The sequence below is a fragment of the Rhinichthys klamathensis genome, unplaced genomic scaffold (genome assembly GCF_029890125.1).
Source record: "Rhinichthys klamathensis goyatoka isolate OS25496 unplaced genomic scaffold, OSU_Roscu_1.1 h1tg000485l_1, whole genome shotgun sequence".
In the NCBI taxonomy this organism is placed as follows: Eukaryota; Metazoa; Chordata; class Actinopteri; order Cypriniformes; family Leuciscidae; genus Rhinichthys; species Rhinichthys klamathensis.
Window position 1 is genome coordinate 1,940,317 of NW_026606972.1, and position 13,442 is coordinate 1,953,758.

At 38.8% G+C, this 13,442-nt stretch overlaps 1 protein-coding gene across 3 annotated transcripts; it reads left to right on the plus strand.

The window, feature by feature from the left end:
* The first annotated feature begins 661 nt into the window (after positions 1-661).
* LOC130072311 (uncharacterized) lies at positions 662-11,643 on the plus strand. Of its 3 annotated transcripts, XM_056237361.1 has the most exons (13): positions 662-793; positions 1,271-1,324; positions 1,460-1,488; positions 2,221-2,352; positions 3,040-3,111; positions 4,815-4,892; positions 7,209-7,283; positions 8,157-8,231; positions 8,808-10,755; positions 10,856-10,936; positions 11,018-11,062; positions 11,184-11,225; positions 11,366-11,643. In XM_056237361.1, the coding sequence occupies exons 2-13, from the start codon at positions 1,312-1,314 to the stop codon at positions 11,578-11,580; spliced, it is 2,805 nt and encodes a 934-aa protein (XP_056093336.1). In that variant the 5' UTR covers positions 662-793; positions 1,271-1,311; the 3' UTR covers positions 11,581-11,643. The 3 variants fall into 3 exon arrangements, with proteins under 3 accessions (XP_056093336.1, XP_056093337.1, XP_056093338.1); XM_056237362.1 differs by lacking the exon at positions 7,209-7,283; XM_056237363.1 differs by lacking the exons at positions 4,815-4,892; positions 7,209-7,283.
* Positions 11,644-13,442: the final 1,799 nt, after the last annotated feature.

The following is a 13,442-nucleotide window of genomic DNA, read 5'->3' on the forward strand; positions in this document are numbered from 1 at the left end:
TTGCACTAATGCATCCATTAAAAATGATTGAATTACATGCCTATATTACAAAGATTAGAACCGCGTATGCAGAATAAATGCAGTGGTGCTGTCTGATCAATACCTATCCTCCTCTGCAAGGATGTCCCATGTGTTTCTCAGTGTAAATATCCTCTTACTATATTTCACTTTTGTTGCCATCTGTGTGGTTTCCTCTCCTAGCCCCCAAAACACACTTCACTGGCACAGACACCCTCTCCAACATGCCCGTCTCAGGTAAAAGCAACTGCCCCCCTTCCCCATCACACATATCACTGTTGCAGGTCTCAAACTATAGATTGATTGATTATTTATTGTGTAAGGGAAGTGAAAAGTATAAATAAGGACTAACAAATTATGTTGTTCTTGCAGATGATAATTTACAGAGTGAGCGCTCAAAGGTAAGCACATAAGTGCCCCAGACTGGGTCAGTTTGTGGATCTGCACTATGTATTCATGATTGTCAAAGTTTCCAGTGTCTGGTTCCAAAGTCAAATGAACATTGAATTATACTCTTGCATAGCCCAAAAACGTCACTTCCACATCTATTTGTTGCTATACTAATACTTCAAGCATAATATTGGCCCACATGCGAGTTGTTGTGGAGTAGCTGTTGAACTTTTAGGTGTGGCCTATGCAATTGCACATTACAACTTGTAACATTTCCCTTTGTAGATTGGGAGTATAAAGTCTGCTGCTGCTATAGTACATGCTGATTCAGTAGGGACTGAACTCACCACAGTCACAACTGCAGACTCACAGCCTGCTGACACAGGTATAGACCACTACAACTCTAAAACCCTTTCCTGAAACACTGCTCTTTAATTGTTCAGGCCAATTTGTTTTTATGAGATACATTTCCTATGCTAAAGGTTTGATCACACCAACTGGTTTTTGTTTATGGAAATACCTTTATATCCACAGTTTTAATGAATTGCATTAGTTCAGATGTCACAGTGGATTCTGTTTTGGATTTATCTATTGTATGCACCCATTGTGTACACACAATTAGAACGTACAAAGTTGTAGCAAAAAGTTAATTTAACTTCTGTTGCACTAATGCATCCATTAAAAATGATTGAATTACATGCCTATATTACAAAGATTAGAACCGCGTATGCAGAATAAATGCAGTGGTGCTGTCTGATCAATACCTATCCTCCTCTGCAAGGATGTCCCATGTGTTTCTCAGTGTAAATATCCTCTTACTATATTTCACTTTTGTTGCCATCTGTGTGGTTTCCTCTCCTAGCCCCCAAAACACACTTCACTGGCACAGACACCCTCTCCAACATGCCCGTCTCAGGTAAAAGCAACTGCCCCCCTTCCCCATCACACATATCACTGTTGCAGGTCTCAAACTATAGATTGATTGATTATTTATTGTGTAAGGGAAGTGAAAAGTATAAATAAGGACTAACAAATTATGTTGTTCTTGCAGATGATAATTTGCAGAGTGAGCGCTCAAAGGTAAGCACATAAGTGCCCCAGACTGGGTCAGTTTGTGGATCTGCACTATGTATTCATGATTGTCAAAGTTTCCAGTGTCTGGTTCCAAAGTCAAATGAACATTGAATTATACTCTTGCATAGCCCAAAAACGTCACTTCCACATCTATTTGTTTGCTATACTAATACTAATTTCTCATGTTCTGTACTTTAAATTTGAAATTACACAATTACAATGTGGATACATGGTGTTTTGATGCAAGTAGGAAAGACTTCCACATTTGTTTCTCATCAAATCAGTGCTATAAAGTAGAGTAAGGTAATTACTTAACAAACTATTAAAGAGATTAATACACATAGCTTATGTTGGTAGCATGAGCATGATGGTTTGAGGCTGAATTGATAACTCTGACTTTAGTCGAATAACTAATCCATACGGCATGACCGTAACAAAGACAAGTCTGGTTTCCAAACCTGCATTTCTTTGCTGGCACCCTGTCATATTTACATTTTAAAAGGTTTGTGATGTGTTTTCATTATATTTTTTCAAATTACTGGTGTACAGAACAAAAGAAATTCATTTTCAACATGAAAATCTTATCCCTAGTGTCAGTCTGTCTGAAGTAATAGACCATTCCAGGTTACTTAAATCCAAATTAATTTATCAACTTTTTTGTAGTATTGCATTTCATTCTTTTTTTTTAAACAATAATTTCTGGTACACTGATTGTTATATTTGGTTTAACAATTGCAGGCCAGGATTAACAAATTAAAAGAACACCACAATAGGTGTGAAACTCGGTATGAATCTACGGCAGAGAAGCGAAACGCTCTTCAAAGACAGCGAGTCTTACTCCTACTCCAATTGGCAAACTTGGATAAAATGGTGAGTCGTTTTATTGTACGTTGACAGAACTTGGGTAAAATATTTTCTGTTCTAAAAAATGTAGCAGGTAAACCTAGCCTGGCTAACGTCAGACCAATTCTCATTCGAGACTTGATCTGGGAACCACCGGTTCATTTTCTTGTATTTGAGGCGTGGTTAACGAATGCCCAGAGCCGTTTATTGGGCGCCACGAATGTCTATCAAATGCTCTTGCTTATGAAATTGGCAGTTGCTCTTTTTTCAAAACAAACTTGCGTTTTAAACTACTTAAAACACCATCGAAAGGTAATTTCGCGTCTGATGCCATGTTGGATCCATAGAAACTTCTTTGTGTCGCATAGATGTCGTCATTGTCTTGCTGATCCCTCCCCGTTCTGTGATTGGTTCCCTTTTTCAGGGGAAAATTTAGTCCATGGTGTCCAGGCTGCCTTAGCAGCGTGAATCAAATCGCGCGCAAGGCAGCCTGGGAACACCCAGGCTAAGGTAAACCAGGATTTGCATGAATTGAAAATAAGATTTACCTACTGCTATTTATATATTTGATGGAAAACATTTTAAACATTACTGTTTGTAATTAATAGGCATAAGGGATAGGGAACAACAGTGATTTTATAATTGTATGTACTTTAGTTCAAAAATCATTCTACACTTTTTCTGTTGCATTGATTTTTTTTATTTGATTTTTAGCTGGGCCCAGAATCGCATCCAGTCACTCAACCAGCAGAAGATTCTGTGATACCCTCACCAACAGACACACAGGTAATAAGACAGTTTTTTTTATAACCATTTAGTTTCAGAGCTGCACAGTATACATTAGGGCTGGGAATCGCTGGGTACTTCACGATACGATACGATATGCGATACATTGTTCACGATACCGATAATATCACGATATGGCGATACTGCGATAATCGATATTATCAGTAATAACTCACAATAGCTATATCATGTTTTTAAGAAATACAATTTTCTTTTAAATTAGGAAAATTAATCTCCATTTATTTTTTGGGATGAAACACAATAACAAAAACAACTTTTGTCTTATCAGTTGCAACAAAACAGTCACAGACACTATTTTAGTGTAACATTGCTGCAATCAGTAGCCTAGTAATAAAAATGTTTACGCCGGGGTGTGTCGGCTTCGAGCCAGCACCAACCACGGCTTTCTCACAGAGCTCCGGGTGATGCCGCGTGAGGTGTCTGTACATGTGGTCGTGTTTCCCGTTTTGCGGACTTTTGCAAAGCCAGACATCCCAAGTCTCCCGGAAGTTCAGGGAGTCTCCCGCATAATGATAGCGTCTCCCTGATGCCAGCAAATTAGTTCAAATCTCCCGGAATCTAGAGCGCGCATGCGAGACAGAACAGCCTGCACGCATAACATACATAGCACGGGAGAGAGCGAGAGACTTTGCGTGTGTGCCTCATGAAAGCTAGTCAAATCCAGTCAACTCGGATAATGAATAGAGCGTTTTATAACGGCTTTTAAGATCGATACTTGGCAAGAGCGCATCGAGAATCGATCGCGGGAGTAAATATCGTGATATATCGCCATATCGATATTTTGGCGCACCCCTAGTATACATTATATTGTAGTAATAATTATTTCCCAGCAACAATGTTTATCATAATGTGTTTGACAGAACGATGCGAGGATTGCATTATTACAGGCTTTGTCCCAATCCTGTTACAACTTGTAACATTTCCCATTTCCGGTTTCTACATTTTAAACGACTTACCACAAACGATGGATACAAACACCCTCTAAACAAACCTGAAAGTTTGGTCGGCACTTTAACCTCATAGGTAGTAATGAGTATTTATGATAGCTTTTGGGGACATTGACCTCTATTTTAACTGTCCTTATGGGGACATTTTGGCTTAGTGAGGATGGAATCCTAGTCCTCTTAAGGATAACCATTGGAACTGATATGTAATATCTTGCTGATATAATTTTTGTATTTTTATACAACCAAAAACTATTATGATCCTGCTACTGTTTTTTGCAAACTATAAGGTGCACCGAAGCAGTTTCCCTATATAGTTCATTGGGTACATCCGTCAGTAAAAACCATTATAAATCCTAAAATATTTTTTGTCTAATTACTTTGTCTGCTGAAATTTGGAGACCATGTATTTAAATGGCTACCCTCATACACTGTCCATAGAAGATGGATAGAAACATTCTCTAAACAGAAGTTGGTAATAACCTCAGGTCTTTATTTCAAATCCACTGTGCTTGTGTACAGAGCAAAAACAATAAAATGTGTTGGCCCCAATACTTACAGAGCGCACTGTAGATGTGTTAACTGGTTCCTGGATTTGAATTTCTGTCACATGTCACTCTAGCAAAAGGAAAAGCTTAGTTTCCCCTTGTTTTTGTTTTGTAAGACTGTTATTCAGTCTCTGTGCCAAATCTGTTTTGTAATTTCATAGCCTCAAATGATGATAATTTTTTATTGCAGGTATGGTCAGAAATTGACCATGCATCTCCTTCAACCAGCGAATGTGTACCACCACTGGAAAGAACAGATAGTGTATTTGTAAGTAACAACATTAATTACTTGCCTAAGTCTATCAATTAGGGTTACATAAAATATCTACCTTTTAAGTCACTATTCTTGAAATTTTGTGGTCTGAAGATCACATTTGACTGTGACAGGGTTTAAAAGGTATGCGACTCACCAAGAAATATTTTGATTGTGTACTGCTCTGCATACAACTGTATAATGTCTAAACGTTAAACCAATATGTCTCTAATGATCTCTTTGTAAGAGACAAAACCACAGTAAGATTATTTATCGAAATGTCATGATGAGAGTGCAATATTCAAGATATTGCCCCAACTCACGCTCAGCCAACATGAAATTGTGAGGTATTATTTTTGCTGTTGTGCTCATGTATAAGTTGAGGATAGAACGAACAAGCGATGTGTGATGTTATTTGATACCTTCTGGGGACATTGACCTGTATTTTAACTGTCTTTATGGGGACACCTTGTTTAAGGGTGGATTGCATTATTTGCATGATACCTTCTGGGGACATTGACATGTATTTTAACTGTCTTTATGGGGACACCTTGTTTAAGGGTGGATTGCATTATTTGCATGATACCTTCTGGGGACATTGACCTGTATCTTAACTGTCTTTATGGGGACACCTTGTTTAAGAGTGGATTACATTATTTGCATGATACCTTCCGGGGACATTGATCTGTATTTTAACTGTCTTTATGGGGACACCTTGTTTAAGGGTGGATTGCATTATTTGCTTGATACCTCCTGGGGACATTGACCTGTATTTTAACTGTCTTTAAGGGGACACCTTGTTTAAGGGTGGATTGCATTGTATGCACAGGGCTCCAGACTAACTTTTCCACTGGTTGCACTGGTGCTACCAACTTTCTCAGTTGGTCGCACCAGCATATGATTTGGTCGCACCTTTTTTTTTTTTGCTACATGCCATGGGATTAATCAATGCATGCTGATGAATAGTGGTTTTAATGGACCACGGCTAGCAAAGGCTTTCTGGGTTGCAGCAGAAATACCTGTAATATTAATTATCATTGCCAAATTTCAGGATTTTCATGGATATTGGACAGTAATTTTAAGCATTTTACATTTGAATTATATACAATCCATCTATTTACATTTAAATCATATTCTATCTGTCTATTATCATCTTTCTATCTTTTAAAAAACATTAAACATTCGAATGTATGCATTACATTTTAAAAGATTAGAGTATTATAATAAACTGATACAGATTTTTCGTTATCAAAGTTTATAGTTGTAACAAAAAGCAGAAATCTCACACTCCTTACCTTCTGCATTTTATAATAATTTCCTTTTCCTCTGTCGAGCGACCATGAGAGTAATCGCTCGACAGAGGAAAATATAACCGCTGAAAAGACGTAGGAGGAAGGGGCTCTGTGTTTCGTGAGACCATTTTTATCATTTTTATATGCCTTAATTCGTGAATTCGTAATTGGCGCGCTTCACCATCAGTGTGCAATGCGCGTGACGTCTACGTTCGTCAATAAATAAACTGCACGTGTCTTGCGGAAGAACATTGTAGACGGAACTTCTCTCCATTAATGTCTATGGCAGGCACTGAGCTACTCCACAGCCGAGACTACCCCGGGATAAAATAGTCAGAATATAAACACTTATTATAGGCGTACCGTAGTGATTCAGAATAAGTCAAAAACACGGTTTGGAAAATGGATTCATGATGTAGCCTACTCGTTCATTTTGAACATAAGTTACAGACTGCAGCAGCTGATACAACGGCGTTCTGTTGCTCGAGCGCCCACTCGCACAAATGCGACCACATAACGTTTTAACTCGCACATTCTCAAAAAATGGTCGCATATGCCCTGATGCATGATACCTTCTGGGGACATTGACCTGTATTTTAACTGTCTTTATGGGGACACCTTGTTTAAGGGTGGATTGCATTATTTGCATGATACCTTCTGGGGACATTGACCTGTATTTTAACTGTCTTTAAGGGGACACCTTGTTTAAGGGTGGATTGCATTATTTGCATGATACCTTCTGGGGACATTGACCTGTATTTTAACTGTCTTTATGGGGACACCTTGTTTAAGGGTGGATTGCATTATTTGCATGATACCTTCTTGGGACATTGACCTGTATTTTAACTGTCTTTATGGGGACACCTTGTTTAAGGGTGGATTGCATTATTTGCATGATACCTTCTGGGGACATTGACCTGTATTTTAACTGTCTTTATGGGGACACCTTGTTTAAGGGTGGATTGCATTATATTCATGATAATATGATTTGTGTAAAATTCTCAATACCTTTATATTTGTCATGTTTGACTGATTACAGGTTGCCTTTCAAAACAACATGGACACAGATTCCAGCTCTGCAGAAGATGGGAATGTGTCCCACTCCAATCCCAAGGTAAGAAAGTATAGATAATGGCCACAGTTCATAAAAGTTTGAAGAATTCATTAATTTTATCTTGACTGATTTTCATAACAGTTTAAAAGGCAACCCTTTCAATGTTTGTTTGATACTTTAGACCCATTCATACTTGATAACTTTCATTTATTTTTGCAATTAGATATTAAACTAGATTATTAATCTGTTCTGGCCCATGCCTACATTCTAATACAATCACATCGCAATTCAAATAAGTTGGATCATTACTTTAGAGAAGTGACTACTAATTATAAATGTAGAGAACAGAAAATCATTGCATGCACATAACAAAAATGTTATGTGTTAATGTTACATTTTTTTTTTGCAGTTTACAATTGTATCTACCTTAGTTAAATAATCATTCTACACTCTTTCTGTAGCATTGAATTTTTTATTTGATTTTTAGCTGGGCCTAGAATTGCATCCAGTCACTCAACCAGCAGAAAATTCTGTGATATGCTCACCAACAGACACACAGGTATAAGACAGTTTTTTTTTTTTATAACCATTTAGTTTCAGAGCTGCACAGTATACATTATATTGTAGTAATAATTATTTCCCAGCAACAATGTTTATCATAATGTGTTTGACAGAACGATGCGAGGATTGCATTATTACAGGCTTTGTCCCAATCCTGTTAGGGCATACTGGATTTTTTGCACATATTTACGATACGCATTTACAGTTATGAATGACAAATTGTAATAGTAATGGTAGTAATGAGTATTTATGATAGCTTTTAGGGACATTGACCTGTATTTTAACTGTCCTTATGGGGACACCTTTATTGCTAATATAATTTGTGTAAAATTCTCAATACCTTTTATATTTGTCATGTTTGACTGATTACAGGTTGCCTTCCAAAACAACATGGACACAGATTCCAGCTCTGCAGAAGATGGGAATGTGTCCCACTCCAATCCCAAGGTAAGAAAGTATAGATGATGGCCACAGTTCATAAAAGTTTGAAGAATTCGTTAATTTTATATTGACTGATTTTCGTAACAGTTTAAAAGGCAACCCTTTCAATGTTTGTTTGATACTTTAGACCAGGGATAGGCAACTATGGTCCTGGAGGGCTACTGTCCTGCAGAGTTTAGCTCCAACCCTAATTAAACACACCTGAACAAGGCAATCAATGTTTTCAGGATTAGATAGATACAGGCAGGTGAGGTTTTTATCAGGGCTGAAGCTAAACTCTGCAGGACAGTGGCCCTCCAGGACCGAAGTTGCCTATCCCTGCCTTAGACCCATTCATACTTGATAACTTGCATTTAATTTTGCATTTATTCATGCAATTATATATTAAACTACAGTAATTGCGTGCATGTAACAAATGCTTGCTTTTACTTTTTTTAGCAGTTTAAAATATAGGGTTTTTTTTGTGGATGTTCGAAGGAATTACTTTTATTCTACAAACATTTGGAGATATTGTAGTTCTGTTTCAGTGACACAGACCTTTTATTTAGGAAATTTAATTGGCTGAATTCTGATTAATTTCAGTTTAAAAAACAAATGCTTGGAAATGATTCTGAAGACTCACTAAGCAGCATGGAAATAACAGAGGATGAATATGTGCCAGGGTCAGATTGTGAAAGTGAGACCAGCTCAGAGGGAGACAGTATATTAAAGAAAAATGCTGCCACCATGGCCAGTCCTGCTGTTAAAGATGGAAATAGAAAAACATACAAGGGACCTAGAAACCGGAACTCTGAATCTGACACATCTGGGGAAAGCTCCATAACTTCACTTACAGTCATGCACAGTCAAAAGACTGACGATGGATCTAGAAGATACACCAAAAAACATTACTGTCTCTTTTGTGAGAAACCACAATCCAAAATTGCCAGGCATCTGGAACTCGTTCACAAAGATGAATCTGAAGTCGCTAAAGCCATTTCATCTCCAAAGAACTCCAAGGAAAGAAAGCTCCAACTGACTATACTAAGGAAACAGGGGGACAGAGCACACAATGTAGATGTCATTAGAAAGGGAAAAGGTGTCATTGTTCCATGTAAACAAGCGAGTTCTCCAAATGTCAATCCAAATAAATTCTTACATTGTGCAAATTGCCAAGGACTTTTCAAAAAAAGATTTCTTTGGAAACATATGAAAAGGTGCCCACTTCGAGGTGTTCTTCCAAAACCTGGTAGAACTCGAGCCCAATCGATTTGCGCCTTTGCGCAACCTGTGCAGGAAGGAGTTAGCAAGGGACTGTGGAAACTTCTCAGTGATATGAAACACGGTGAAGTGGTAGATGTCATAAAGAGTGACCATTGTATCCTCAAGTATGGCGAGCAGAAATACAACATCATGGGACACCGACGTTCTGATCATGAACTGATCCGTCAGAAAATGCGTGAGTTAGGGAGACTGGTTTTGAAAGGAAGGCAGGTGTCCCCCCTCAAATCACTTGAGGAATACATTGATCCAGCCAACTTCCAACACACAGTTAATGCAGTTAAAGCTGTTACAGGCTTTCAGTGTGAGACAAATAAGATAGCGGTGCCAACGCTAGCCAACAAACTTGGTCAGAGCCTCATGAAGGTTGCCGACATTGTAAGTTGTGATGCAAGGATCTGCGGTGACACAACAAAAGTTCAAAAAGCAGAGGACTTCAAACACATCTATAAGACACGCTGGAGGGAGATGATCTCATGTCATGCTCACAATACCCTGGAAGAAAAAAGGTACAACGCTCCATTGATCTTGCCATTTGCAGATGATGTCAAGAAACTCCATATATATTTAAAGGAGAAACAGCAAGAATACTACAGCACACTTTTTAATGCACCGAACACCAAGACCTGGGCAAAACTGGCTAAAGTCACTCTTGCACAAATGATCATCTTCAACAGAAAAAGGCAAGGGGAAGCCTGTCTGATGCCAGTACAATCATTCGAGTCTCGAGACAAATCTACTTTAAATGTTGATATTGCTGACTCTCTCTCAGAAGTTGAACAAGCACTATGCAAGTACTTTAGTCGTGTAGAAATCCGTGGAAAGCGCGGAAGGAAAATTGCAGTACTTTTGGCACCGGAAATGATCAAATCCATGGAGTTGCTGGTTAAAACACGTGAAGTTTGCGGTGTTCTGAAGGAGAACATCTACATGTTTGCAATCCCAGGCTGCGAGACATCATTTCGTGGATCAGACTGCCTGCGCTGCTTTGCCGTGGAGTGTGGTGCTAAATGTCCAAAAGCCCTATCGTCCACCAAGTTGCGCAAACACATCTCTACAATGTCCAGAGTTCTTAACATGAACGACACCGAAATGGACCAACTTGCTGATTTCCTGGGACATGACATTCGTATCCACAGGAAATATTACAGATTACCAGAGGGAACACTCCAGCTGGCAAAAATCACCAAAGTCTTGATGGCAATGGAGCAGGGAAGGCTTAACGAATTCAGAGGGAAAGGTCTTGACCAGATCAGCATCAATCCAACAGGTATGTAACCTGTTAATCGAGTTTAAACTACCTGTCAAGCGTGTCCTAGTGATTTTGGAAGAATCTGTGCATATCTCTGAATACTAAGACTATATTTCAGAGTGCGTTGAGCCTGATGCTGGGATGGAGAGTGAAAACGAACTGTCAGATCATTCTCATGATGTGACGTCAAGTGAGCCAGGTAAAGATTTGTAAACACATTTTTTAAAGATGTTTGTCATTTCCATTAGTTAAATAATAATTAAATCATGCCTTCAAGCAGGCACTTCAGGAGTGAATAGCAGCAGGCCGGTAAACACGAATGAAGGTAAGATGTATGAACAGGCAGTTAAATGTTTAATGCAATCAGAATATCAAGAATTCCCCCCAAACAGCCTATCAGTAATAAGTAGTTTGATTTAGAAATGTATATGATTGTGTTTCTAAAGGATCTCCAGAGAGGACACGAGAGGTCATGAAAGTAACATCAGGTAAGGAACCTGTCCAGTAATAGTTTTTATTTGCTTTATTTATAAAAGGTCAACAACATCATAAAGAAATAGTATAAAAATAATCCAGTCTTGCACCTACAACACATAAAGTGCAATTAATGTAATTTTCTTATCATTAGTTCCTAGGAAGAGAAGGTGGAGTGAGGTGGAGATTGCAGCTGTAGAAGAGAAAATGATGAAATTTATTCACTCGGGAATTACTCCTGGAAAAGTCGACTGCATTGCATGCATTAAAGCAGCCCCCAAAGCCCTCGGTGAACGAGACTGGCAGGCGGTGAAGTATTATATAAAAAACAGAATCACAGCATATGAGAGAAGGACCACTAAAAAGTAAGGTTGATTTTGGTTGTTGATTCTGTTTTTGCGTTTTAGTTGAATTATATTATATTTTTTTGGTCTCAATACCATAGTTGAAACATTATAATGTAATTTAAAGGACAAGTTCGGTATTTTACACTTAAAGTCCTGTTTCAAGATTAAAGATTCTGATGAAATAGAACGGTTAAAGGATTAGTTCACTTTTTTAAAAACTTATGACGTGAAACTCAACGAGTGGTCAGGTGTGTTCACTGATATGCCCACACAAAAATCGCTTCAAAAGATGCTTTCCAACAGGTTTTATCGTAGTTTTTGTCCAAGTCCATTTTCTTCCTGTTTTCGGTCAAAGTCCACAGTAACTGTGGACTTTGACCGAAGAAGAAGACTTAGAATGCCTAGTTGTAGACTAAACCGGTTTAAGAACTCATTCATTCCTTCAGCGGTTAAGTTATTAAATAATATCAAGTAGAAATAATAATTAATGTTTAGAGTGGCGTGATGCCGATTATTTTGTAGTGGACAGAGTGGCGTGATGCCGATTACTTTATAGTGGACAGAGTGGCGTGATGTTGATTACTTTATAGTGGACAGAGTGGCGTGATGCCGATTACTTTATAGTGGACAGAGTGGCGTGATGCCGATTACTTTATAGTGGACAGAGTGGCGTGATGTTGATTACTTTATAGTGGACAGAGTGGCGTGATGCCGATTACTTTATAGTGGACAGAGTGGCGTGATGCCGATTACTTTATAGTGGACAGAGTGGCGTGATGCCGATTACTTTATAGTGGACAGAGTGGCGTGATGTTGATTACTTTATAGTGGACAGAGTGGCGTGATGCCGATTACTTTATAGTGGACAGAGTGGCGTGATGCCGATTACTTTATAGTGGACAGAGTGGCGTGATGCCAATTAATTCTTAGTGTACAGAGTAGTGTGATGCCGATTACTTTATAGTGGACAGAGTGGCGTGATGCCGATTACTTTATAGTGGACAGAGTGGCGTGATGCCAATTAATTCTTAGTGTACAGTAGTGTGATGCCGATTACTTTATAGTGGACAGAGTGGCGTGATGCCGATTACTTTATAGTGGACAGAGTGGCGTGATGCCGATTACTTTATAGTGGACAGAGTGGCGTGATGTTGATTACTTTATAGTGGACAGAGTGGCGTGATGCCGATTACTTTATAGTGGACAGAGTGGCGTGATGCCGATTACTTTATAGTGGACAGAGTGGCGTGATGCCAATTAATTCTTAGTGTACAGAGTAGTGTGATGCCGATTACTTTATAGTGGACAGAGTGGCGTGATGCCGATTACTTTATAGTGGACAGAGTGGCGTGATGCCGATTACTTTATAGTGGACAGAGTGGCGTGATGCCAATTAATTCTTAGTGTACAGAGTGGCGTGATGCCAATTAATTCTTAGTGTACAGAGTAGTGTGATGCCGATTACTTTATAGTGGACAGAGTGGCGTGATGCCGATTACTTTATAGTGGACAGAGTGGCGTGATGCCGATTACTTTATAGTGGACAGAGTGGCGTGATGCCAATTAATTCTTAGTGTACAGAGTAGTGTGATGCCGATTACTTTATAGTGGACAGAGTGGCGTGATGCCAATTAATTCTTAGTGTACAGAGTAGTGTGATGCCGATTACTTTATAGTGGACAGAGTGGCGTGATGCCGATTACTTTATAGTGGACAGAGTGGCGTGATGCCGATTACTTTATAGTGGACAGAGTGGCGTGATGCCAATTAATTCTTAGTGTACAGAGTGGCGTGATGCCAATTAATTCTTAGTGTACAGAGTAGTGTGATGCCGATTACTTTATAGTGGACAGAGTGGCGTGATGCCGATTACTTTATAGTGGA

Excerpts from the sequence above, each read along its gene's own strand:
- LOC130072311 (XM_056237361.1), top strand. Across the intron at positions 8,232-8,807 it reads TGTCCCACTCCAATCCCAAG|TTTAAAAAACAAATGCTTGG; the intron begins GTAAGAAAGTAT and ends GATTAATTTCAG. Across the intron at positions 11,226-11,365 it reads GGTCATGAAAGTAACATCAG|TTCCTAGGAAGAGAAGGTGG; the intron begins GTAAGGAACCTG and ends TCTTATCATTAG.